Source organism: Populus euphratica, unplaced genomic scaffold (assembly GCF_000495115.2).
Source record: "Populus euphratica unplaced genomic scaffold, PopEup_1.0 scaffold10.1, whole genome shotgun sequence".
Taxonomy (NCBI): Eukaryota; Viridiplantae; Streptophyta; class Magnoliopsida; order Malpighiales; family Salicaceae; genus Populus; species Populus euphratica.
The window spans coordinates 1,383,334-1,410,481 of NW_011499856.1; the positions used below are offsets into that span (position 1 = coordinate 1,383,334).

Here is a 27,148-nt window from a genome sequence, read left to right on the forward strand (position 1 = left end):
AAATTAACGTGGCTGGTAATGTTAAGTATAAAACTAAAATGTGTGATTTTTTTTTTACCGTTTATTCATATATTATTATGGATTAAATGTGTAAAATCTTTTTTTTTTCAATTTGGTTTTCAATTTTTTTTTGGTGATGTAGTCCTAATTGTGTAAAATCTTCTCAGTTATATAACATATATGAACTGGAATTAATTTTTTAATTAGAATTAATTTTGATTTTTAAGATAGTTTTTTAAAGTCAAAAATAAATTTATCATGGTTTGTAATATATCTTATAGGTATTTTAAATAAACAATGGGTTAAAAATAGATTTTAGAGTAACAAAATTTTAAATTCTAATTTTTCGGCTGTTGTGATTTTTTTTTTATTCATCTTTTGATTTTTTTTTCAAAAAAATTAGAACATAAAACATGTTAAAAAAAAACTCAATCATTAAGGGCATGCCAATGCAGGGTTGTATGTGGAACTAACAAAATGGGTGAGGTGTCGAAATCCAACATAGCTTGGCATTTGTTTTTATTTTTAAATTATTATTTTTTAAAATTAATGATCTTTTCTCTAATTTTTTTTAATGTTTTTTAGATTATATTTTTAAAATGTGAAAAACACCTTTATTCTATTCAATCAATTTAATTTGTGTTTTTAGTTTTTTTATTATTATTTTAATAAAAAAATCTTAATAAATAAATTTGACAAACACAATTAAGTAAATTATTTATATTTTATAATTAAATATGTTGATGTATATACAACTCTTAATTTTCGAAGCTTTATACCTTAGAAAACGATACCTCAATTTTGTATTTATGAACTATATGTTTTGCTTGGAAACCTCTGGAGGTGGAGCCTGTCTCCGTGAGTCAACAGCTAGTCTTCAGCTTTATCCATGCATGTTATTAATTAAAGCATATCATTATCTTCCATCATATGTGGATAGAATGCACTCTGACTTTTCAAAGTTGGCTTATTCAACAATGCGAAGTATTTGATACGTTCACTAATTATCTTGGGCTCGTGAGGACTTAATTTCAAGAATAGTTCCCTTTGAATGCTGCTAAAAATCATGGTGGCTATAAATAAGAGCGGTGGATAGGAGGAGAGCATAACCATGTTAGTCACATATATTTCCAAGATGAAGGCCTTTCTTATCGTATGCATTCTCTTAGCCACCATTGTCTTCACTCCCCTATCCACTTGCAGTGCTCGAGAATTGGCCGAGCAAGGTGAGATTTTATTGCCAACCTTAACTTAAGAAAAACAGTTCATTTTGTGCGCCAGTGCGTGTAGTCTCCTTGTGTATTGCAGCATTAATTAACTTAAGATAAGCATTTCATGTTATATATTATTCAATTAATCTGTCGTGGGCTATATATATATATATAATGATTCTGCTATAGTATCAGATTATGTCAACATGAATTTGCTATAACATGCGTGAATCTTGCAGACGCGAGTGGATCAAACAACCCCTATAAACCAGTGTTCGGTTGCGGAAGGGGTAAGCGATATTGCGTACCTAACCCACCACCATGCATAACTCCTTACAAGCGTAATTGTTAGAAGCAAGCAAAGTTGAGTGCTTAAAAGTATGGAGCTTCTGCTGTCTTTGTCAATATGTAAAATGATGAGAACTATTTATGTGAGAAAAATAAATAAAGTTCTCTAGTGGATTAGAAGAAGCAAGCAAAGTGGTGTGCTTAAAAAGTATGGACGGCTCATATTGTCTTTATCAATATGTATAATGTTATTTTGATATGGGAAATATTTATGTGAGAAAAATAAATTCAGTTCTTAGTGAGTTTCATGGTATCTTTTGAGGTTTTAATTTCGGTCATTATACAGTCCTCCTATTTGTAATCTCCCATGAGAATTATTAATGAAGTTCAATTATGCCAAAACAAAATGATTAATTACTTGTTTTTCCTCAAATATCAAGTTGAAATCACATATATATAAGGTCTTACCAGAGAGAGCATAACTTTAGCTGCATATGCTGTAACTCAGGCCTTAGTCTAACTACTTGGGAGAAAAATAAGGAATAAACAGCCTTGTTAATGGAGCAACAACACAAATCCAATCGAAATCAAAATCTAAGTGGTTCAAATTGAAATATATTTGTGATTACTATATAGATCTTCATTTATATCTTAGAATGAAAAATTCAGATTTCTGATCCAACCTGCAATAAATTAAAACAAGTATCATAGGATATCTTTTCAAATAGACTGTTTTTCCTTAAATATCAAGTTGTTCCTGATATTTTATATAGTCTAAAAAATGTTAAACATAACTCCCTCTCCAAACAAATATTTCAAACTTGCAATAATTTCCATGTAGAAGACTTAGTTATTGATGTTAAAGGTCGTCAAGGGTATATAACATCACCTAGTTCAAAACTTTTCAAGCTATAATTTTATTTTAAAATTTCCAGATTATTGGGCAATACATGAAGATGTGAGAAATGGTTTTAGAATGATGCTTACATAAAGGGTAATAATTATCTTGATTGCTCAGGATATATATATCTCTTAACTAGGAAGACTCTTATTCAAAGGACTTTATTTATAATCTAAAACCAACCCTAAAATTATTTATGTTTTTGGAGGATAAATAAATTTCCAGACATTTGGACATAAGTTTTAGTTCCAGCAAATCTAATCCCTTTAAGAGTATACAAAAGTTTATAATATAGCTACTTTTCTTTTCTCATTCTCAAACCAACCTTTTTTTTCTCGATCGATGAATAACTGCAAAGATTAAGATTAGATATTAACCTTTGAAATATTAGATTCTTTTTAGTTATAGAGAGTCTTATCCATTTCAGATTCTAATACTAATTATCCATTATCCAGTATCCTATCTGGCTATCAAGCCCTGCTTTAGAGGAAGACAAGTGGAAGAGAATAGGATAACTTACAGAAGTCAATCAATCAAGAATCAACCAAGTATATGATCAAAAATTTACCCAGTTACCATTACTCATTTTAAGTTTACAGCCAGCACAAATAAGAATGTCATTATGATCCTTACCAATACCATATTATCTTAACTTCAAAGTTGAAGTTTCTACATGAAACTTTAAAGCTTCAGTTTCTCTTTTATTTGCAAAAACCATGTTCGCACTATTATTTTCTATTTGTCTATACTGTTTCTGTTTCGTTGCCTAGAAAAAACGGGACATGTTAAAAAAAATGGAAGCATGGTAAACTGCACAGCTCTTGTTTGAGTGGGCTTTTTTCCCTTTAATTTTGTCATAAGACATGGAAAAAAAATAATTTCATAATTTATACAGAATCTCTATATTATTTTTTATTTTATTTTCAATTAATGCAATACTCAGTTAAACATGCCTCTTCCAGGCGCTGCAGAAAATAGTTTCAAATGAAATCCTATTATTTCAGGTCGAGGGCCATTTATAAGAACTAATTTAAGGCTTTCAAAGCCCGACATTGAAGAGCATGGAAGAACTCCGGTTTGTTGAGAATGTTAAATAAATTCAAAAAGATTTGTGTCAGACTAGTTAATTAGTATTTTTATTTTACTAGTTAATTAGAATTTTCATTAGATTTTACTAATTAGAAGTGTAATTTCTCTATAAATATAAAAGTCTATGTATTCAAGAATTTTAAGAGTATTAAATATAGAAATAAGAGAATGGAAGTTCAAAATGTTGAAATTAAACTAGATTTTAAATTTTTAAAAAATCAAAAATATTCAATGGATTTAGTTGATAAATACAATTTTTATTTAGATTATAATTTTCTTGTATTAGTTTAATTTCTTAATTATTTTAAAATTAAATATTATAATGTGCATCCCTCAATTTGTCAAGTTTTATCCTTTCTGAAGTTTTAAACATATGAAATTTTTCATGTTTTACACGTGTAGATGCAATTGCATTCATATATTTCGAAGTTATAATTAACTCTATTTTTTAAGGTAGATTCAATGTAAGGATTACGGACACCACCTATCTCCACATTGGTATGATATTGTCCATTTTAGGCCTAAGCCCTCATGGATTTGCTCTTGGGTTATACCCAAAAGGCCTCATACCAATGGAGATATTTGTCCATCCTTATATACCCTTGATCCTCCCCATTTCTAACCAATGTGGGACTTTGGTCGCATACCCAACAGGACAAATATCTCCATTGATATGAGGCCTTTTGGGTATAACCCAAGAGCAAATCCATGAGGGCTTAGGCCTAAAGTGGACAATATCATACCAATGTGAAGATAGGTGGTGTCCGTAATCTTTACATTCAATACGAGGTGGTAAGTTTTGATAATCATGTGTGCCTTTTCGTATAACGTTGTGGCTAATTAATTGAGGAGGTGAAGGAATTAAAGCACATAACAGTAGTAATCATACTTTTTACAGTATCCCAACATGTTGCAAGGACTGTTTATTTTCATGTTTTAAAAATATTTTTTAAAAATTTTAAAATTTTAATTTTTTTTATTAATTTTAAATTAATATATTTTTAGTGTTTTTAAATTATTTTAATATATTAATATTAAAAATATTTTTAAAAAATAAATAAATATCATTAACATATATTTTAATATAAAAAATTATTTCAAAAATAAAAACAATCACACTTTCAAACATAATCTCACAATCTCACACGCTTAGAGACCTCAGCTAGTCTTCGGCCTTTTATATTAATTCAGGGTATCGTCTTCCACGCATTTTTAAGCTTAAGGACCACGATCAAATTTCAGTCACAATACCTTGGAAAATGATACCTAATTTTGTACTTATTAACTATGTTTTGCTTGGAAACCTCTGGAGGTGGAGCCTGTCACCGTGAGTCAACAGCTAGTCTTCAGCTTTAGTAACGCTGGGTATCTTCTTCCATGCTTCGAGCATATGTGGAAAGAAAGCACTCTTACTTTTCAACGTTGGCTTATTCAATAATGCGAAGTACTTGATACGTTCGTTAATTATCCTGGGCACGTGTGGAATTAATTTCAAGAATAGTTCCCTTCGAATGCTGCTAGAAATCATGGTGGCTATAAATAAGAGCGGTGGATAGGAGGAGAGCATAAGCATGTTAGTCACATATATTTCCAAGATGAAGGCCTTTCTCATCGCATGCTTTCTCATAGCTACCGTTGTCTTCTCTCCCCTATCCACTTGCAGTGCTCGAGAATTGGCCGAGCGAGGTGAGATTTTATTTCCAACATTAACTTAAGGAAAGCAGTTCATTTTATTTTATTTGTGTGTGTGTAATCTCTGTGTATTGCAAACAATTTTTTGTCATGAAACTGATGATTCAACCTTTACTTTTACTCCCAGCATTAATTAAGTTAAGATAATCATTAATTTCATGTTTTGTATGTATATATTATTTAATTAATCTGTCGTGGGCTAGATCTTATAAAAAAACAAGGATGTTTCTGCTATAATATCAGATTATGTCAACATTAATCTGCTATAACATGCGTGAATCTTGCAGGCGGATCATCCGGAGGAGCTCTCAACCCCCATAAACCAGTGTTCGGTTGCGGAAGGGGTATGCGATATTGCGTACCTAAACCGCCACCATGCAAGAATCGTTACAAGCGTAATTGTTAGAAGCAAGCAAAGTTGAGTGTTAAAAGTATGGAGAGCTTCTGCTGTCTTAAAATGGTGAGAACTATTTACGTGAGAAAAATAAATAAAGTTCTCCAGTGGATTAGAAGAAGCAAACAAAGTTGTGTGGTTAGAAAGTATGGACGGCTCATAGTGTCTTTATCAATATGTAAAATGTTATTTTGATATGGGAACTATTTATGTGAGAAAAATAAATGAAGTTCTTAGTGAGTTTCATGGTATCTTTTGAGGTTTTAATTTCGGTCATTATGCAGTTCTCTGTTGGAAAATTAAAGCCTCTTTAATCTGTCAAAACCATGTTCAAATTATTATTTTCTATTTGTCTGCACTGTTTCTGTTTGGTTACCTAGAAAAACTGGGACAGGTTAAAAACATTTGAAGTATGGTAAATTGCACAGCCCTTGCTTGAGTGGGGTTTTTTCCTTTAATTTTGTCAAATGACATGGGAAAGAAAGTGATTTCATAATTGATAAAGAATCTCTCCATTATTTTATTTTTTTCAATTATGCAATACTCGGGTGAACATGTCTCTTGGGGCTGTAGAAAATAGTTTCAAACGAACTCGCATTTGTAAGAGGCTTTCAAAGAATTCGCATTAATAAGAACCCGATTCAAGGCTTTCAAAGCCTGTTATTGAAGAGGATGAAAGAACTCGCATTTGTAATGAATGTTAGATAAAATTCAGAAAGAATTCGTGCAGTTGGGATTAGCCCATTCTGCGTACATTTTTAGCTCACGGACTTGCGTCTATATATTGTTTTGCATTTGCAGGTTTCAAAAACTGCAGCAGAAAATAGAGATTGTTATGTGATACAGGAAAAGTTAGGTTAAATATATCTTGTCATTGTATCTTTTGTCCTCTCGTGCATTATATGAACACATTACATAAACAAATCATGTACATGTTATCCAGTCATAAAGCACATGATCAACGGCTTCCATTAGTTTTCTTATTTTTATTTTTCTATATAATATTAATAGGATTCTTTAGTTTTTTTTTTATATATAAAAAAGATTATAATAGTCTTTTAACCGTTAAATATTTTGAATGTCTTTTTGTAATCATGATATTCTTATTTTTTAAAATTTTAACTTATAATAAACTCAGTTATATTAATTGGTATCAAAATTTAATAATTTTTCAAGCTTAGCTATAATCTGTCATTATTTAAAAATCTAGTGGTGAAATTTATAATGATCTGGCATGCATAATAGTGTTAAAGATATCTTATAATAGGATAAGTCTCATGTTAAAAAAAATTATTAGTTTTTCAATTGAAAAGGTTTTGTTTAAAAAATATTATGTTGGATATTTTTATGGTAAAAAAAGGTTTTTAACTAAGAAAGTTCTATCTCATAAAAAATTTGAATTCAATGACCATTTCCTTCTAATTTAGGGAGAGTGATGTATAAGTTTTTTGGAAAAATAAATATCTTCTTTAATTATTTTTTTCTTATTAAGTTTAGGAATTTTGTTTTTTATTTTTATTTTTATATCCAGGAGTATTATGCTTTTATAGTTTTTCTATTTGAAGAAAGTAATTTTTTTTTATTCAGTGTTAATAGAGTTTTTTAGTTTTTTTTTTTTATATAAAGGGTTGTGATAGCTTTTTAGCAAGCAAAACTTAGATGAATAAAAATTAAATATTTTGGATGTTTTTTCATAGTTATAGTTTTCTTAGTTTTTGATAGTTTTAACTTATAATAAACTTTATTATTTTTTGCTCTTAACTGCATCAAATGATATTAAATTTCAATAATTAATAGAGGTCAGCTATTATATTTTATTATTTAAAATTTTTATAGGTTAATATCCATACATGTATTAGGAATTCGCGATAAGATAATCCATTTTTATAGGTTAATATCCATACATGTATTCCTAATGTATTAGGAATTCGCGATAAGATAACCCGTAAAAAAAGCATAAGAGATCCATGACATTCCATAAAAAAATATTAAGGATACGGGATATGGTGGTTTATAAGAAAAGTATTAGAGATTTAGTCCACTAATAAAAAAATAATTAGTTCTTTTAATGAGGAAGGTTTGCTTGAAAAATATATTATATGTTTCTACCGTGGATGGTAGTTTCTAACTAAATAAGTTATGTCTTATAAACAATTTGAACTAAATAACGAGTTTTTTTTCTAACATAGGGAGGGAGGATGATATAGAAGCTTTTTTAAAAAAAATATATTCTTTAATTATTTTTATTTATTTATTTTAGTCAAGGAATTTTATTTTTAAATGCTTTTCTATTTTTTATATTTAAATAAAATATTCTTTTCTATTATTATTTTCTTATTCAATATTAATATGGTTTCTCATATAAAAAAAAATATTTTAGATATTCCCCTATAATTATAGTGTTTTTGGCCTTTGGGAGTATTTATTTATATCAAACTTTATTATCATTTACTTTTTGCTATACATCAATTGATATCAAAACTTAATAATTTCAAGAAGTTATTTATTGTGAGTTGTTATTTAAAATTCTAGTAGAGAATATATAAAAGTGTTAGAAATATATGATCAAAACCGTAAAAAATATTAAATATCCATAATGGATCAACCTATCATTAGTTTTCTGACCAAAGGAAACCATTGAACTCGAGAACGAGTTCTAGAAAGATTGATAGAGAGGTTTTTGGAAAAAATAATTATTCTATTTAATTATTTTTATTTTTTTCTTTTTAGTTTAGTAAATTTATTTTTTATTTTATTTTCCTATTAAATAATAATATGCCTTTCTAGTTTTCTTATTTGAATGAAATAATTTTTTTAATTTCATATTAATAGAGTTTTCTAGTTTTTTTTCTGAATAAAGAGTTGTAATATTTTTTGGCTAGTTAGACTTACATTAATAAAAATTAAATATTAATTATTTAATCTTATAATTTTTCTATGTAATTTTATAATTATATTTCAATTAATAAAAACTAATATTTAAAAATTGCATCAATATGAAATGAAACCATCAAACATGGAATAATGTGGTTTTTTAATTAATATTATGAATTCGTTTACTAAAATTACAAATCCTTTGAATATAGATTGCTAGATCACCATTTCAATACCAATTATTGCCTTCTTCCCATTTTTATCCATTCTAATGAGATTTTCATGTGATATAAAAAATTAAGTGTATTTTAGGTGTTTTATTTATCAAATATATTCATAAAATTATTTGAAATTAAAAGTAAAATCACACGTGATATTAAATATTAAAAAAATACATATTAAAATTTTTATAGTTATTTTTTATTTAATTCACCTAAATCTTTGAAATTAATTAAAATATTAAAACTAATTTTATAAGCTTACCCGTAGCAACAACACGTATCTTCTCCATCGAACGACGGGGAAGGAGTGTAAGATACACCTCGATGTACCACAGCATTGTCTCTCTCCGTGTCCAATAATTAGTTAAATGAAAAAAAAAAAAAAAAAGGCGGCTCATTTCGTAGAAACCGAAAATCGAAAAACAGATCCAAAATTCTATTCGCTCCAGCTTCTGCCTTCTTCTGCTAGTTATTCGCTCGTGTGTCACTAAACCAAGTCTCACTTCCAAAACCATCTCTCTCTTCGTTTCCTGTTTGGTTCCTGAGAAAATTCAGGTAAGTAAAAAGAAGACAACAATTACTCGATATCTCTCCTTTTTGGTCTATTTTTCCTTCCGTTTTAAGTCACCTCGCAAACTTCTTTTAAAGATGATTAATTTGCATTTGTTGTTTTGTGGCTTGTTTTGCATGAGTTATTTTATTAATTAGAGTGTTGTTGTTGTTTTTTTCTCTAAGAGATTAGAAATTTGCTGATTGGTAATTACTAGTAAGTTTTTTTAAGCGCCTAATTTTATTTGCTTTAGTTGCTTTAATCAAGAATCCTTTTTTTGATATGTGAATTTAGATTATCATTGTTGTTATTAGTTAGATTAGTTGGGATGAGCTATTTTTGGTGGTTTTAATCTTTTTTTCTCTTCCTAATCTTCTGGTTTTGATGATTATTTTATAGATGAAATTGTTATTTTATGCAGTGTAAATACAATATGATAGTTATTAACATAAGCATTTGATATGAAAAGGTGCTTCTATGAACACTCAATTAGGGTTTTATTCTTTCTTTTTTTGGAAGTTAGAAACTTAAAAGGCAGATTTTTTTCTTTTTTTTAAGGTGGTAAATATTGGTTTTCTTTTTAAGTAACTAGGGTTTGTCATATGCAGGGTAGTTGAGGAGGCTTGGTTAGTGGACTTGCTAGAAGTGAAGCTTCTTTTAAATTTGAGCATGGAAACAGATGATATGATTGGCCTCCCTGGTTCTATTGATTTTGGATATAAAAATGAGAATGATGAGCTTTCCAAGTCTGATTTTGGGCCAAGTGAATCTCGCTCTCAAACATGTAGTAATGATGGTAAAGAAAGTAAGGATGATGAGGAGGGTTTGGGGCTCTATGAAGGTGTGGTTGGAAATGAAGAAGGTATAGTCGATCCAGGGTGTTCAGGGCTTAATGTAGGTGATACTGGAACTGAAGAAGCTGCAACAGATCAGAGTAATTTGGTGCTTGAGGAACGTGATATTGGATCTAAAGGTGTCCAGTTTGCAGTGGAAACAAAGGCTGACATGGATTTGGCTGTTTCTTCTGTCAGACAAGTGAATTTTGATGTGGTTGATGCTGTTATAGTTTCCAAGAAGCCGGATATTTCCAGCATCATAGGGAACGTTGAGGACTGTTTCCTTGATACACAAAATAATAGTCTTGTCCATCAAGGCAAGGTGGATGGCAGCCGTATCCTTTCTTAACCTCTGATAACTTAATCATTTATTGTAAATTGTCCTACTCAACTCTAGATGAACCCATTAGATTTAGATCATAATTCCAAAAAAGCTTCTTATTCAGAAATAAATGCATCAAACAACCTTAACAAGTCAATCTCAATTGGAGGAATGCTATATCCATGATAATCACCTTTTTAGTTGCAGTTTATTCTGATTTCCTCCCCTTTCTGTCATGTATTCCCTCAATCCAATATGCCAGATATATCAGGCGTTAAGAGAAAAAGGATGGCATATGATGAACAGCAACCTTTAGTGCATGTCATGTATAACTCCTTAACAAGGTCAGGGTGGAAGTGTTCATAATAACTTGGCAATCCAAGAATTTTTAACTGTATGTTTTGATTTCTTGTTGGATTGCTGTGACTGTTATTATTCTGTAATTATTGGAGGCATCATGTCTTATTAGAATTAGCTTAGATCCTCATTTGTTGAATTCTTGGTGATTGCCTTACTCTTCCCAGAGCTAGCAAACAAAAGCTTGAGGAACTGTTACAACAGTGGTCAGAATGGCATGCTCAACAGAATTCATCTCATGTAAGGTTCAATTTTCCTGCTAATTAAAATTGCAGTAATATGTAAAATTTTGTTTTTAATCTTTTTTAGTTTGGGTGCTTGGCTTGACTAATGCAAAGTTAGGAAAGTTTTTCAAGCACATAATCCAGATTGGATTGATAGAAAATAATGCAGATATCCTATATGGTGAATGCATGCAATCTATTGTTGTTGCTCTGTGGCTCCCTATTCTTTATCAAACCAGTGGCTTGTCTCAATTATGTATCTCAATCTTTCAGGATTCTGATGAAATGTTACAATCTGGTGAAGAAACTTACTTTCCTGCTCTACATGTTGGCATGGAGAAGTCCTCTGCAGTGGTAATTTCCATTTTTTGCTTCTTTGGTCCTGAATGCATATAGTTTAAAGCCAAAAGGACTACCAGGTATTAGCTATGAAGAACTTCTTGTTCTTGTAACTTTAGATGCTTTAGGATGTATTTTCTGTGTTGCAACTAGCCCGTTGCTACATTAATAAAGCTAGTTGGATTACAAATATATATATTTGGTAAAGGGAAAAAAATATAGCGAAGATATTCTTAGTCATAAATTTTCTAGGTTCTCTTTCCTGGAATTATTTTTCTTGTGTGTGGCCTTAACCTTTGTCAAGCTCTTTCTTGAAGTTCCTCTCACCTCCAGGGAAAAAAACAAGCAAGAAAGAAAGAAACCTTTTTAACTTTAATTGGAATCCTAAACTTTGGAAGCAGATAATTTACTTGTTAGAAACTCTTTGGCATTTATCACTGGGCGATCAATGCACTGGTGCGCCATTTTCTGAGCTAAGTCTTCATTCTAAAATTTAGAGAGCACAATTTCAGATTTTAGTATTCTAAACAATGACCATGGAACTCTATCTTGAATCATTAAATTTCATGGTTTCCATGGACCCCATAGCTTTTTTAGCATGGAATTTAAACAAGGAATGTATTACCCAATCATTATCTACTTGGAGCCATGTTATCACCCTGGAGGTTACCCAATCATTATCTACTTGGAGCCATGCTATCTTAGTTAAATTTTCTATCACCATTGAAAATGAGATATCCTCGGGTAGAAATTATTTCTGTTTAAGTTCTCAGTTCTTGCACAATGTATTATTGTGAGATTTTTTCTCGTTTCTCTTTATTTTACCCCTCTCATCCTATTTTGACCAGAAAATTTGCACTCTTGATTGTCCACTTCATTCATTGTAGCGCAGATGCTTAGGCCTTAACCATCATAGTGCATTGCATTTAGCTTCACTAGAAGAGGTTAAAATTTAGGATTTCACGTCTTTGCTTTTCATCTAGTTTTTCATTTAATTGGTTACTTTTTATTTGTAGTCCTTCTGGATTGAGAACCAAGCAAGGAAACAACAAGACAATGACTTAATTCTTCTACATAGTAATTCTGTGCCTCTATATGATCGTGGATATGTGTTGGGTTTGACTTCAACAGATGGTCCAATTAATGTAGAAGGGTAAATGATCTTGACTTATGTACCTTTCTTAGATTTCATGTTTTGAAAATGTTACTTTTTGGTCTTTATCCTACATGCTTAGAACATGCTTAGCATTGTAGCAAGTATCTAAGTTGTTTAAAACCTGTTGATTGTTATGTATGTTGAACAAGCTTGGGATATTAGCATTCGTGATGATTTTATGATTGTGGCAATGGTATTGTATGTGATGTGTTGACTAATATAATGTGTTGGACAGTAACTAATCACAAGGGATATTCATGTGGACTTATTTCCAAGAATCTCTTGGTTTGTATTTCCTTGGGAAACTTGCCATGCGAACCTCATTACAGGCTAATTCAGGACAATAGCTTACTAAACAGAGGATCTGAGAAAGATCATAAAAACTCAAGTCTATTCAGCACATTAGAATAGCTGCTGCATTCATATCCCTCATTTATGTAAGAAGGATCTCGCACATTACCTCATATAATAATCTGTTGGTGATTTTATACCTTTAAGGGGCCCAATTTTCACAGTGAAAACCCATCAAGTACCTAGTTATTCATTAATTATAATTCTGCTCCTATATTTTTATTGATCCAACTAGTTCTTCTTCTTGTCCTAAATGTCTGTTTTTGAGGGTTCCTGAATGTATTTTATCTTCCACTACCTATTGCCTTCCATTTTTGTAGAGGCTTGGAGATAGTGGATGCTGCTGCACGTTGTTTTAACTGTGGTGCATACAACCATTCTTTGAAGGAATGCCCAAGACCTCGTGATAATGCTGCTGTTAATAATGCTCGCAAACAACACAAGTTCAAGCGACATCAGAATTCTAGTTCCCGCAATCCAACACGCTATTATCAGAGCTCTTCTGGTGGCAAGTATGATGGTTTAAAGCCAGGTTCTCTTGACACTGAAACGCGACAACTTTTGGGTCTTGGGGTAAGAGCATACTAGATTGAATCAAAGCAAAACATTTAATTTCTCCTGTAACATATTTAACACCCCCCATGATTCTCTTACATCTAAGCCTAGAACCCATTAGAGCCTAGTTGACTCAAGTATAAAATCCCATATACAATATAAGGCCAAATCAAACTTCGTCTACAATTTACAGAGTACAAAGTACACAACGCATGAATTGGATAGTGAGATGGATTGCTAGTTGAAATAGTATTGGTGTTTTGTTCATAAGATATTTGTCTTCCCTCCGTCTGATTTTGTTAAACAGGAGCTTGATCCTCCACCATGGCTTAACAGAATGCGAGAGCTGGGATACCCACCAGGATATCTAGGTAATGCACACAATTCTACTTTCTGTCTGATATTCCAAGCCGTCATAGAATTGTCTATTATAAATTCACTTTCTTTTAGTTTTTTACTTTTTTTTAAGTTTACACTGGGATGAATAGTTGCGATTACTCTGTTGTGTTTGATTTTCTTCTAATATGTCTGGGTGTTCCTCTTTATGTTTGAAATTGTCATTTTATTGCCAATTTCCCCACCAGGAAAAGTGTGGTCTTCAAAAGAATTTGAATAAGGAATTCAAGGATTATCATAAATTCTCACTGTTGCCCTTGGTTGACACATGGATTGGAGGCCTAGTTTCATGTAATTGATGTTAATGGATTGGTAAAATGTAGAGTATGACTGGATTGATTTTATAAATGTATTCTAAGCTCTAAGCTCAGGAGGCCCTAAGGCCAGTAAGAATGAAAAAGGCTAATGTGGCCCAAGGAAAATACAATTTCAAATCCTTGCTATCATTTTGCACTTCATAATTCAACTAAGCTTTAGCCTATCTCAAATAGTTTGGGATTGAGGCTCTGTTATGGTGGTTTCAACTGAGCAGAGAGCTCAACTGGCTCTAGCCCTGGGTCCCTCCCGGTTGAATAAGTCAAGTTGCAGGATCCTGAAAAAAAATAAAAACAAAAACAAAGTGTGTTCACTATATCAAAATTAAAAAGAAAAGAAAAAAGAAGTCTCCAGTTCAAATCTCTACTTTGTAACAAAAGAAAAATCTCTGATTATTCATTGAAGGCAATAATCATATCCAAAGTCCTGCTATTGTAAATATAGATCAATACTTTTGTTTTCCCTGAATTTGAGGCTATGCATATAAAGGACTAGGACTCATGGAGAGATCATTGAGCTTTTTAGAAATGATGCTTGAGGTAATCACCTCCCACATGCAAGGAAGAATGAACCACAGTAAATCATCATGATTCCAGAAGGGCAGTACATTGCAATAGACTAAAATTGTGGTCTTTTGGATTTCATATGCTACAATATTCCCCATGGTGGTGGATTTCATATGCTACAATATTCCCCATGTTGATGATGGTGGAATTCATTTTGCTGTTGCTGTCATCCCCAATAACTATTATTGTTATCGGCAGCTTTTATTTATTATTATGGTTTTTATTGCAAGTCCTGTACATTCATATTTCAGATCCCGATGATCAGGATCAGCCTTCTGGGATCACAATATTTGATGATGGAGATGTAGAGGAAGAACAGGAAGATGGGGAGATTATGGAAACAGACTATCCTGAACCACCAAGGAAAATGTCAGTTGAATTTCCTGGAATAAATGCACCAATTCCAGAAAATGCAAATCAAAGATTTTGGGAAGCGAGGCCTTCAAGTTCTGATCCATTTAGGCACCGATCACGCCATAGATCAAACCATTCTTCAGAAACTACGGGCAGATGGCATCATCATGAACAGAGACATTATAGGGATTTCATTAACGATGGGCCTCCAGGTGTTGACCCCGTGTTTAGTCCATCTATGTCCAGTTATCCTCCAAGGTATGGTCACCATGACTATAGTTACAGTTCTGACAGCCCTAGAGATCTGAGCCCTGCCTTTGGGAGGTCCAATTCCGACAGAGGGAGGGGTGCTTTGGTATATGAGGATTTTGCAAGTCAAGGTTCTTCATCCTACTCATCCTCACGGAAACGTTCTTCGCCACAGAATATTGGTTCAGCCAGGTACGAGACTGATAACAGCCGGGATGATGACTATGACACGGATTATTCATATCGGGATTATTCATTTCGGAGCGAGTATGACAACGATCGCTATCGCCGTCGTAGTAGGAGGTAAATGGGGATAGTCATGAGTGTGACGGGGTAGAATGGATGCGATATTCTTTGTACAACACCCCCTGTCCTCTTCATTTCTTTATTATCTAGGCTAGAGTTGCAGCTCCGATTCCTTCTCCATCAACTAGAGGAGAAGTCTCAACTAGTTTAAGATGTTTCTGTATTCATACATCGTTTGCAATATTCCTCCTGTGGGAGCCATTTAATTTTTATATTATTTGCATCTATCTTCGTTGCTTTATTAAAATTGCGTGTTGTCTGTGGGAATTTCTAGAGGACCACGTGGATGTGTCCATCGAATTTATTTTTCTGATAGACTGTCAAATTGTGATAGGATAGGTTGATGGTTTCTGTTAAAATTCATGCACACCTCTGATGACGAATCCCACGTGCATTTTGAAAAGAAGAATAAAGAAAGAGAAAGGACAAGGATAATTCAACATTTTGCAATTTTAAATCTGATGGCTAAGCCCACATGCATTTTGCAGTATGCTAATTCAACATCTTCCAATGTTGGTCTATGTTTAAGATGAGGTTCAACATAGATAATGCATACCCGAATCATTTCAGATTATTTATTTCATAGTGCTCAAAGATAGATAATTTATGCAAGATCAGATTTAACACATGTATTCAGTATTGTGAGCAAGTTTTTATCAGAATTAAAAAATAACATTATAATACAATTAAGTAGAACTTTATATACTTGAGAGGTGGTTCAAATTATGATATCATGTTTAGTAGATAATAGGGTAATCCTTTAATTATAGAATATATATATGCAAACTATACATAAGATTTGAATAACAGAAAGTCTACAACAAGTTATATATTTATTCTAATAAGAGAGTTTATTTATTAGAAGTCTATAATTCAGTCTCTAGTTGTACTATTTATTACTAAGTTAGAATATATGGTAATGGCCGCCAAGAAAGCTTTGTGGTTTGGTCAAAGAGTTGGATATTTAGTAAGATGAAGTTCAATTATATTGTGATAGTCAAAGTTTTATTTATTGGACAAAAAACCTAATATAACAAGCAAGAAACAATTATATAGATGTAAGGTTTTATGAGACCACGAAATTGGTTTCTTCTAATGAACCATTGCTTGAGAAAGTTCTCAATCATTGCAACAAACATGTTGACAAAGTATGCAACAAAGTTTGTTATTACAAATAATTTCAGGCATTGTTTGAATTTGATGTAATGTTTCCACATGCTAGATAGAAGATATCCAAAATTATTTTTATTTTAGGTGAATTTGTTTTTAATTTTTTTTTAAGAGATGGATATTTGTCAAGATAAAAAGTGTTGTAATTCGCGGTGCATAGATAAATGTTAGAGTGAAGTGAGGGGTCAAAGCAAAATAATAATATTTATTTTTTTGAGATTTATTTTTTATTTTGTTAGTAATGATGATTAACATCATTAATAAATTTGAGGTATGGGGATAATACACTCTGTAGTATCGTAAAAAAAAATTATAAAAATAGCTAAAATTCCTTGAATGGTTTAAGATTTATTATAAATACATATAATATAACTCTATTTTAATACAGTAAAAATAAAAAATAAAAGTTTATCGTTGCTGTAAATATTGACATATTACCTAACCTTGTTAAATTTATAATTTTTTTTTAATTTCTCCTATTACAATATTTATTAATAATGACTACATGTTTTTTCACAACACATTACAAAAATAATTTTATATTAATATTCAGTACAGTCAATGTAATCATATAGTGCCAACAGCTTTGCCGCAAGGGCAATAATTTTCAACTATGTGAAAGGTGATTAATGTACTAGCGTATATCACGATGCTTATTTTATTTTATTTTATTTTTTTATTTATGTGGGGTGTCTGGGCCAGCTTACGCGCACCACGACTAATCCCCACGGCCCACTGAACACCCTGCAAACCCAGCAGACAGGTAAGACAGCGCGAGGCTGACAGGCATGCAACTCCAAAGCTCGAACCCGTAACAGCAGAAGGCGCAAGGCGCCATTCTACCGCTGGGCCGATGCTTATTAGCAGTGATGGTGGTTGTCATTTTACTTAAATCCTTATTTCTCACTATTTTTTCTGACAGAACATGGAATTATTACTCGGAAATAATTGTAGTTCAACACGCATTTTGCAAATGCCAAGATGCAGAGGAAAGCCTCAATGAGTATCACACTTCTTAAGTAACCAGGAAAAGCATTTATTGTGAGAATCCCTACTATATTTACAGTGATCACTGTAGTTGTAATTGCAAAGACGGCACATTTGATACCTTCTTCATTCTTCTCCTTTCAGGTTACAGTGAACGAGATTCGGTCCGTTATTGAGAATAATGATGCTATTTTAGAAAATTAGCATTTGAGAATCGACATACTATCTTGAATTTTTATTATCAAAAAACCATCTCGATCTAATAGTTTAAACAGATCTAATAGTTTAAACAGTTAGATGAAACCATCTCGATCTAATAGTTTAAACAGTTAGGTGATGAGGTTCTAAAATATAATTTATATTATTCTTTAACATATCCTCACAAGTAAAAACTATTTGAATTTAAAATTTGTACAGGTTCATTTTACCTTATACTTAATTTTTATTATATAAATAGAGATGGTGAGATTTGAATTTAAAATTGTTTAGTTATCAAGATTTTAATACCATATCAAAAAATTATCTTAACTCAATAACTTAAACTATTAAATAAAATTCCAAAATATAATTTATATTATTCTCTAACAAATCATTCCTCAATTATGATCCTACATCATCTCCATAATCCAATACTGCCTGCAGCTGGATCTTATGAACCAAGGAAATACGACTTTGCACTATAATTAGCTCAGCACCATTAAAGAATCCCCAAGAACATCCATCAATTCTTTAGTTTCTCTCGCGCTGAATTGAATAGTTGCCTCTCAAGTCATCTTCCCCTCCCCCACCCTCACTTGGTCGGTCTTATTTTTGTTGATGCAAGGAAGTGACAGGTCAATCAGTCCCGCCATTCCAAATTCAAGCAAAAACACCCATCTAGTCTCCGATCTAGAGAAGGAATGCTAATCGGAACCAAGCCAAGTATCGTCTGTTAATTATTTTTTGAATCCTAGTTGTATTAGCATCCATCGTCGTCAGCGGGCTAGGGCCCCTCTACGATTGCACGACCTTTCCTCACCGTCAGAAAAGACCGTCTCCGCCAGTAATGTGCAAGTTGAGCATGATTAACATCTATCCTCCAACGGGGTAGTGTTTAGCAGGGATATACTGGTACATTTTTCAAACTTTTTTCTGGCCTATCACCACTATGAATTGGTAAAAGCTGTTCTGCTCGAAGAAGAGTTTTCACTTTGCTCTTGTTTTCATACATGGTCACAAGTAAACTACTGATGTTATGTTTACATGTCTCGGCAAAGGCATTATTTCAGCTTAGCATGATTCCTTAGAATCCATGAATTTACTAAAACCTCTCGCATCACTTCATGAAACAATCATTGAGAATTATTAAAAATTCATGGACTCGTTACTTGATTATTAAGGTGAAAAATAGGTTCGGGGCCTAAACACGACGGACTTTAAAGGTAATGCGAAATGGCCAAAAAACCAGTGTTCATTGAGCAACCACATCATTTCACAAATCAATCACTCCTAGGTACATCTACATGATGCCATCAAAATGATTGACAAATTCAAACTAAATCATTGATCATCCAATAAGGTGTTCTTGTTTTCATAGAACATCGCCTCTTCACTCTTCCTTGTACTGGAGTTGGCATCAGACCACCTAACATGCAGAATAGCTGACAAAGAACAAGGACTGAGACCGCAGTTTCTTCAAACGTCACTCCTGCAAGGTGAAATAATACACGTTTTGATACAACCATTTTGGATAATGTGGGGAAGATTGTATCCAGTGTCTAATATTCACTGGTCATTGCTACATCAAATGATCTACCTTCTTCTAAAAGATAGCAGCTCCAAAAAATCCTGAATCCTAACAAACCAAAACCAGGGGGGAAGAAAACCAGATCCCTTGCACCTGGGTTAAGACTTGAAATCATCATAACAGTTAGATTTTTAATACACACTACTTCACATCAAAGAGCTCCTAACAACAATCCTAAAAAAATTTGGAACAACCAAGAACCCATTTAAGTCTCACCCAACTGGAGCACAAGATTTACTATCATTACGTCGTCAAGAAAGTCCAGAGCTTCTTTCCTATTGAGACTTCACCAGGATGCAGAGACTCTTCCTCGTCATCATCTTCATCCTCATCTTCATTTTCACCTCTAGGGGTTTCACTTCTGTTCTCATCTGCAATGCCATACTCCCCAGCCCCTTCTGGCGTTCCATTTATCTCTTCACTCAGTGCTGCATTCTCATCCATCCTTCTTGCACTGCCATCGCCATCCATCATGTCCATAACATTTGCACACTGTCCACAAAAATACATCATGTCAAATCAAAATGAGAAAAGAAACACCATTGCTGCTCACACAATTTTCTATAATCATTATCCCAAAGAAAATGACATTCACAGCAGGTTTTTCGACACTCACCCTTGCAAAGTGCATGCTTTCACCATTCTCACTGGCAGCCCCTGCAGAAGCTGCTGGAGCACTTCTCAATACATTTCCATCCTGTGGACTACTTACACCATCATCCTCTTTCTCCTTTTCATTGTTCAGGTTTGATGAGGCTTTAGCAGTTACAACAGCAACTCCACTGACAGCCATTAAATAAATCCATTGATTAGTGGCCAGCCTTGACTGCTGGAGCACTTCTCAATAGATAGGCAGTTGCCATTCTGAAGTGCCATGCCTTTATTTGGCTTACAAGTCTACTTGGAATATAATAAGGTCTATTTGAAATATAGTGAATGAGAAACTTACAGTTTGCGTCGCCGAAGATTATATTGTGTTTGGCCTTGAGTTTGATTGGGAACAACCTTTTGCCGTCTCTTTCTGCGATCACCAGCAGTGACACTATCAGAATGACCTTCACTGTCATCACCGTAACGGTCACTCACTGAAATTTGAGATGTCTGAGTACGATTCCGCTTCCGGACATTTCTTGGACCTCCTTTATCAGCAAGACTTGATTCATCACGGCTTTCCGATTTCAGATGGCCAGAATCTTCAGCCTCATTTAATTCCAAAGCACCCCCTAGGAGCGCTTTGGCATCTTGGACAACTTCCTTGACAGAGCGTGTTCTGCTAACTCTTGGCCTACCCCTTTTACGAGGTTTGGGATCATGCTTTAATCCAGAAGGTTGGGAATCTTCCTGAATTTCTGGTGCTGTACCATTATTGTTGCTCTGATCATTAATCGATAAATCATGTCCAGCTTCAACCTCTCTGATGCTTGTATCAGAGAGTACCCTCTGGGCATCAAGTGAATCGTTGCCAATTGCAAAAGATAGCTCTGGTTCATTTTCAGTAAAATCTAGTCTTTTTGACATTTCTTCTGCATTAACTTGCTCACCAGACACGGGTGTGCCCTCAGTCAAATTTTGTAAAGCAGCAGGCTCAATCTTTTTACCAGCAGAGAACTTAAGTATCTTTGATGTGCACTTGCGCAGCCAAGAAACTGGAGATACAGAATGAGCTAGAGTGGGAGATACCTCGCTATCATGCTTCTCAGAAGCAGCCAGATTTCCATCATCTGTGGTCACATGATTATTAACCAGCTTTGATGTAGGAAGGACATCAGCTTTCTCAATTTCTTGTGAAGATATCAAATCAGAAAGCACAAACTCAGAGGTCAATTCACCACAGTTTTTGCAACCCTTGTTTTGCTCAACAAATACAATGAAACGCTCTTTCTCTTTAATAAATTGCTCCCTGTGGTCCTTCAACTTTCTACTAAGATTGCCCAGCTTATCAATATCCTCTCGCATTTCAATTTGTTGCTCTTGAAGATGCCTTTTTTTTTCATCAACGTCTTGCTTCTCTTTCTCTATCCTAAGCCTTTCCAGTTTCATATCTTCCATTTCTCTTCTAGCTACATCTCTCAAGAAATTAATATTCTTAAATTCTCTCTCTCTCTCTTCCTCAAATAGTTTCTCCTTCTCTTGCAAAAGCCTGTCCATCTCCTCCTGCCTTTTTTGTAATTCATTCTCAAGCTCAGTCTTCTGCATCTCGATGCTATGTAGCATCTGGTTTCTCTCATTTTGAGATTTTTCGGCCATCACAGACCGCTCATGCTCCATGTTGGCCTCAAATGATTCCTTGGCCACTTGCAGAGCTTCCAGCTCTCTTTTTATGTAGTTTTCTGTTTCCTTTCTTTCATTTCTTATTCTTTCTTCTTCAGAGAGTCTATGTTTTTCAAATTTTTCCTTCTGTTCACAAATGCTCTTCAACTCTTTCTCAGCCTCAGCCCTTTTTTCATCCAGATCTTCCCACTCTCTCTCAAAATTCCCTTTTTGCTGCTTTAAATCATCAGCCTCCTTCAAAAGCAGCTCTTCCTGAAGCCTACATTTATTTATTTCCTCCTTAAGCTCAGCTTGCAAGCGGGTATACTCAGACCTCTCTTCCTCGCTCACTTTGAGACGCTCCTTCTCTTCGTGAATTTTCATAAGCTGTTCTTCATTTGAAGCCCTGGTTTTTTCCAGTTCAGCTTTAAGATTTAGAAAATTCTCTTTAGCAGATTCCAGTTGGTTTTTCTCTCCCTCCAAATTCTTCTGTTCAGATCTGAAGGCCTTCTCCCTCTCCTTCATAGATTTTGACTTTGATTCAAATTCATTCTCTTTCTCCTTACACTTCTCCAGTTTCTTATCCAACGCCTGCTCTCGTTTTGCAACTTTCTCTTCCTTGTGTTTGATTTCAGTTTCCCTTTTTTCTAGCTCAATTACCTTGTTTTTGAGATCCTCATCCAAAGACTTCTTCTTTTGTTCAGCTTCCAACTCAAATTCATGCTTCTTTGCATCCAAAATGGCATTGTGTTCATCAGTTAGCTTCTTAATCTCAACCTTTGGATGTCCCATGCAAAACGAAAATCAAATTGCATGATAAGTAACAGCTAATCATATTAAAAGTAAAAAAAATGATAATTATAGATTTGATCTTTAGTGATCAAACAGAAAAATTCTAGATTAGCGGACCATCCTGATGGTTTAATTTTGGAAGTTTGTGAACTCTAATAAAAAGATGCACAAGAATAATGCAACAGATGTAGGGAAATGCGAGGATAATTCACACGCACGCATCACCAAAACCTCACTCAAATGGGAAGAGTGAGAGAAACCTTCTTATTGGAATATCTAGAACCTCACTCAAATGGGAAGAGTGAGAGAAATCTTCTTATTGGAATATCTATATCTAGTATCAGTTACTTGTGGCATATAACCAGAACAACATGCATGTAGAGCATTTAAAACATGTCATCATATTAGAACAAAAAAAAAGGTATTCTGCATAAACTCACTCTCTCTCTCTCAATTATGGTGATTTATTGTTTGCTGAATCACTAAGGAAGTCAAATCCAAATCTCATTGTCATTGTGTATGACGTATCAGTTACTTGTGGCATATAACCAGAACAACATGCATGTAGAGCATTTAAAACATGTCATCATATTAGAACAAAAAAAAAGGTATTCTGCATAAACTCACTCTCTCTCTCTCATTTAGCTTTTCTTCTAGAGCACATAACTCTACTTCTTTCACCTCTAATTTCTTTCTTGTAGCATCAAACTCCTGCACAGATCAGACAGATAAATTAGAATATACATTTATTACTGATTCAATAACAGAAACTGTGAAGCAAAAACATGCCTTTTCCTTTATAGTTAGATTAGTGAGCCGGTTACTAATATCATCTTCTTTCCTCTTCAAAACTGAGTTTGCATCCTCAATCTTCTTCTGAGCCTCTTCAAGATCCTTCTCTTTCTGCTTAAGGATCCTATCGCTTTCATTTGCCCTTTCTTCTCTTTGGTTAATAATTCTTAGACTCTTTGATAGCCTCTCTTCTCCTTCTTGTAATTTCTTCTCCCATTCTTGCAAGTCCTCCCTTTGCTTGGAAAAAGTGGTCTCGTACAACTCTTTCCTGAGAGAAATGTAATATCATCAACATAATTAACATGAGCACAATTTGAACTCTAGTAGCACTAAAGAGTGCAGACAAAGAAGGGAGCAAGCAGATTCAACAGTAATTAGTAAAGGCAAAGTAAATTGAGCATACTCTGCAATGAAGGACAAGCGCTCCCTTCGAAGAGCACTTTCTCGAGCTTCCACATCCAGCAATTTCCTCTGAATCTCAGAACTCTTTCTGCTCACTTCTGCAAGTTTGGCATCAGCAGCACGCAATTTCGCCTCTACCTCCAGAGACTTCTCTTCAATACTCATAACTAATGCATTTGCTTCAGCCAGTTTTGAATCAGCTGTAAATTTAATGTCTGCATTTTCTGAACGCATCTCGTGCACTGCCTTCTCTAACTACATCAGCCAACAAATTCACAGATTACTCGAAGAGATTCACAGAAGAAAAGTAGAAGAAAATTGTCACTAAAAGGCGCCTTTACACTAGCATAAAATATAAAATCACAAATACGCACAAGTAGTGAGGGCAATATCAAAACTCTTAAACAATGCATGATAACATTATCTGGAGCAGGAAAAGGTAATCTCAAAGTTGGACTTGAGCTGTTCATTTCACCCCTAACTGGAGAATTCTTCGCCACAATAAGAGGAAGTCAAGGAAATCACCTCTGAGATAAAATATCTGACAAGCCTTCTTACATGATATCGGCGATGCAAGTCATTCTCTGGGGTTTAGCAACATTCTACCTTAGGGAGTTTCTAACTTAAAATTGCTAACCCTTAACATTCCCTATGATCAAAGTATGTTCATTTGTTTGTTATCAAATGATTAATGGAGATAGATTATGCATGACAGCATTCTATTTAAAAAAAAGGTGAATTCTGTGGGAAAAAATCATTTATATTATCAAAGAAAGACATTAAAATCTTACATCAAGCACACATTGTTTCTCAACACCCAAGGCTCTTCTTAAATTCTCTTCCTGCTTTTCAGCATCAGAAAGTGCAATCAAATGTGCAGCTTGTTCCCGTTTGACAGCTTCCTTCGCTTCTGTAAATGCTTGCATGAGTTCTTCATGCTTAGAACCCCACTCCTTCTTCTCAATCAAGAGAAGCCCCATATTGTACTGGTACTCAAATAGCTGGGATACAGATCAGTGGATCAAATGAGCAGAACAGTATAAAGGCAACCAACTTACAGTCAAAGAAAGGCTTCATCATTATCTGTTGGAAACTTGCATTTGTGTGGTTATGCAGTCTAAGCCTATATAAAGTTAGCTAGGGATTTATATTATGATATGCTACTTCTCAGAGATAGCAGAACAGTGAATTCAACATTCCCACATGCTTTGCATAACAAATTGTCCAGCCACATCTTGTAGTTTCATAGAGTGCCATTTTATTCTGTCGTTTAAATGTTTTACAAGTTAAGAAAACAAATAGTCTTTTTATAGCACATAAAAAGAATTCAAGTCTTGTATGATTTGATTGCATAAGTAAATACTTTGATTGAGTTCTACTAATTCATATTTAAACACTCACTCTTTCTCCCTTTCTTCTCTGTTCATTTTTTACTCTTTTTTTTCTGAAGCAACACTCTTTCTCCCTTTCTTCTCTGTTCATACTTTGATTGAGTAAATACTTTGGTTTGGAGATTTAAACACTAGTTGTTGCTGCCAGAAAACCTAGCAAGTCATTTTTTCAATCAATTTTCTACACCGAAGTTCATTTACCAAGCATAATATACATACCCTGAACAATCAAGACAATCCTTATTGGTTCAAAATCTAATTCCCAAGTTTAAATACAAACACACAAAAGATTGTTTAAATCAGTTCAACTTCAACTCTGCATTAGTTTAGATGCATAAATGCGACTATACAAGCAGGCCTTAGAGAACAATATTTATGGGCACACAGCATCAGAATTATTAAGATCAATTTCATTTGCTCAAACATAAATAATGATCTCATTTATGATTCCACCAACTTTTATGTGCAGTAAGCAAGCCTTATTGAAAGCAATTGATGTAAAATGTGCAGTAAGCACTATAATGATTTACGAACTTTAAACTCCACTTTCTTGCTAATCAAAATGGCATACGCAGACATTACACAACAGCCACAATCTAGTCACAGCACCAAATCAAATCTCAATAGTTTTCTATAGCACAGTGAAAGCGGAGGGGGGATCACAATCCACAACTTCACGTCCCCACCATCCAAATCTACAACTACAAACTAATTCCATCAACTACTTCACTACTATTAGAATTAACCAAAAATCCTCAAATACAAACCCACCCGACTAAAACCACTAGGAAAAAAAAGGTAAAAAACTTCATATTCTATGAGCACTAAAATCACAAAATTCAAAGAAAAAATTAAAACCCATCAACAAAGACAACCCAGCTACAACAAATCAAAAAAATCTTTGAAACAAAACGAAAGGAAAAAAAATAAAAGGGACCCAAAACCAGAAACTAACCTCATTCTCAAGCTTTGAAACCTTATCCGCCAAATCTTCACCGTCCAAATTGGGTCGCACTCCATTAGGCGTCACTTGTTCGACAAGACCCACACTCTTTCCCTTCGGATCCGACCCGGACTCGCTTCCATTCTTTTGACCAGCTTCGCTTCTCGGCGTTAACGACCACCCCGACCACACTTTCCTCTGCGGCGTAAACATCGGAATTGCCCCTCTAACTTCACTAAATCTACAAAATCCAAATTTATAAAGGCCCCAGCAGTGAAAGAAACCCTAGAATTCCTACAGAATTGAGGGTTCGAAACTGAAAACCATCAAGAAGACTGAGAGTTTGAAGGTTAAGAGTAACAGAGGGGCGGAGAGAAACCCTAGAATTAGAAGAGGAACCAGGGATTAATATTATTATTATTTGAATTGAAATTGGAAAAACCTAGACCGGACGTGAAATAGGTGTGAGTAAATTCCGGCGGAATGTTGCTTTGGAGTCCGGTAACGTCTCTAAAACGAACTTTTCTTTCTTCCTTTCTCTCTCCACAACTTTATATCTGTCGTACTTTCTCTCTCTATGAAGGATTTTTGAGCCCACACTTTTTTTTTCCTTTGTGTCTGCTTTGTGAGTTCCACTCCCGCTGCCTTCTTTTATTCTCCTTCTTTCCCTTTCTTTTTAATTTTATTTTTTAATCAGTAATGGGCCCCACCAACATCATTTCTTGTTCCAATTACCATCTCACCCTTATTCCTCTCATATTTTCACGGGTCATGCCAGGGTGGTTCGGGGATTTGAAAGGTGATTCCCGGGTTCGGAACGTGGGGGTTTTAGACATAGTGTCGGAAATGCCCCCATCTTGGTGGCTGTGAAGGCGGTGGAAGGGTGGTTTGGAGATTTGAGGGTGGCGCAGAGAGAGAGAGGAATATGCTAGCATGGAAATGCCACGGTGTTTTAGAGCTGTTATGAGTAAAAGAAGCAGTGGCTTTGGATTTGGAGTGTTGGGTGATGAAGATAAGCATCTATTTTGTCTCACATGGATTTCAAGGAAACCCACACACACACACGCACAAAAGCACACGTCATCATAT

General features: G+C 33.9%; 2 protein-coding genes and 2 long non-coding RNA genes across 8 annotated transcripts; 3 read left to right on the top strand and 1 right to left on the bottom strand.

Annotated features, from left to right (window-relative positions):
- Window positions 1-5,826, top strand: LOC105123340 (uncharacterized). The gene is made up of 3 exons (XR_841838.1): window positions 1-15; window positions 4,802-5,175; window positions 5,469-5,826. It is a non-coding gene; the product is annotated as an uncharacterized LOC105123340 (long non-coding RNA).
- Window positions 1,019-1,901, top strand: LOC105123339 (uncharacterized). The gene is made up of 2 exons (XR_841837.1): window positions 1,019-1,226; window positions 1,451-1,901. It is a non-coding gene; the product is annotated as an uncharacterized LOC105123339 (long non-coding RNA).
- LINC1 (little nuclei1) lies at window positions 5,093-26,701 on the bottom strand. Of its 5 annotated transcripts, XM_011022890.1 has the most exons (10): window positions 26,072-26,695; window positions 24,517-24,726; window positions 23,727-23,980; window positions 23,321-23,591; window positions 23,159-23,242; window positions 20,439-22,516; window positions 20,106-20,271; window positions 19,875-19,981; window positions 11,980-11,982; window positions 5,093-5,175 (listed from the first exon to the last, which is right to left on the bottom strand). In XM_011022890.1, the coding sequence occupies exons 1-10, from the start codon at window positions 26,270-26,272 to the stop codon at window positions 5,139-5,141; spliced, it is 3,411 nt and encodes a 1,136-aa protein (XP_011021192.1). In that variant the 5' UTR covers window positions 26,273-26,695; the 3' UTR covers window positions 5,093-5,138. The 5 variants fall into 5 exon arrangements, 4 of the variants coding, with proteins under 4 accessions (XP_011021192.1, XP_011021191.1, XP_011021189.1 ...); XM_011022889.1 differs by lacking the exons at window positions 5,093-5,175; window positions 11,980-11,982 and adding an exon at window positions 19,115-19,390 and having other exon boundaries at window positions 19,706-19,981; window positions 26,072-26,701; XR_841836.1 differs by lacking the exons at window positions 5,093-5,175; window positions 11,980-11,982 and adding an exon at window positions 19,118-19,390 and having other exon boundaries at window positions 19,499-19,981; window positions 26,072-26,701.
- Window positions 9,028-15,788, top strand: LOC105123338 (uncharacterized). The gene is made up of 9 exons (XM_011022891.1): window positions 9,028-9,225; window positions 9,829-10,391; window positions 10,641-10,722; window positions 10,903-10,975; window positions 11,233-11,313; window positions 12,315-12,451; window positions 13,126-13,378; window positions 13,668-13,731; window positions 14,889-15,788. The coding sequence occupies exons 2-9, from the start codon at window positions 9,890-9,892 to the stop codon at window positions 15,545-15,547; spliced, it is 1,851 nt and encodes a 616-aa protein (XP_011021193.1). The 5' UTR covers window positions 9,028-9,225; window positions 9,829-9,889; the 3' UTR covers window positions 15,548-15,788.
- Window positions 26,702-27,148: the final 447 nt, after the last annotated feature.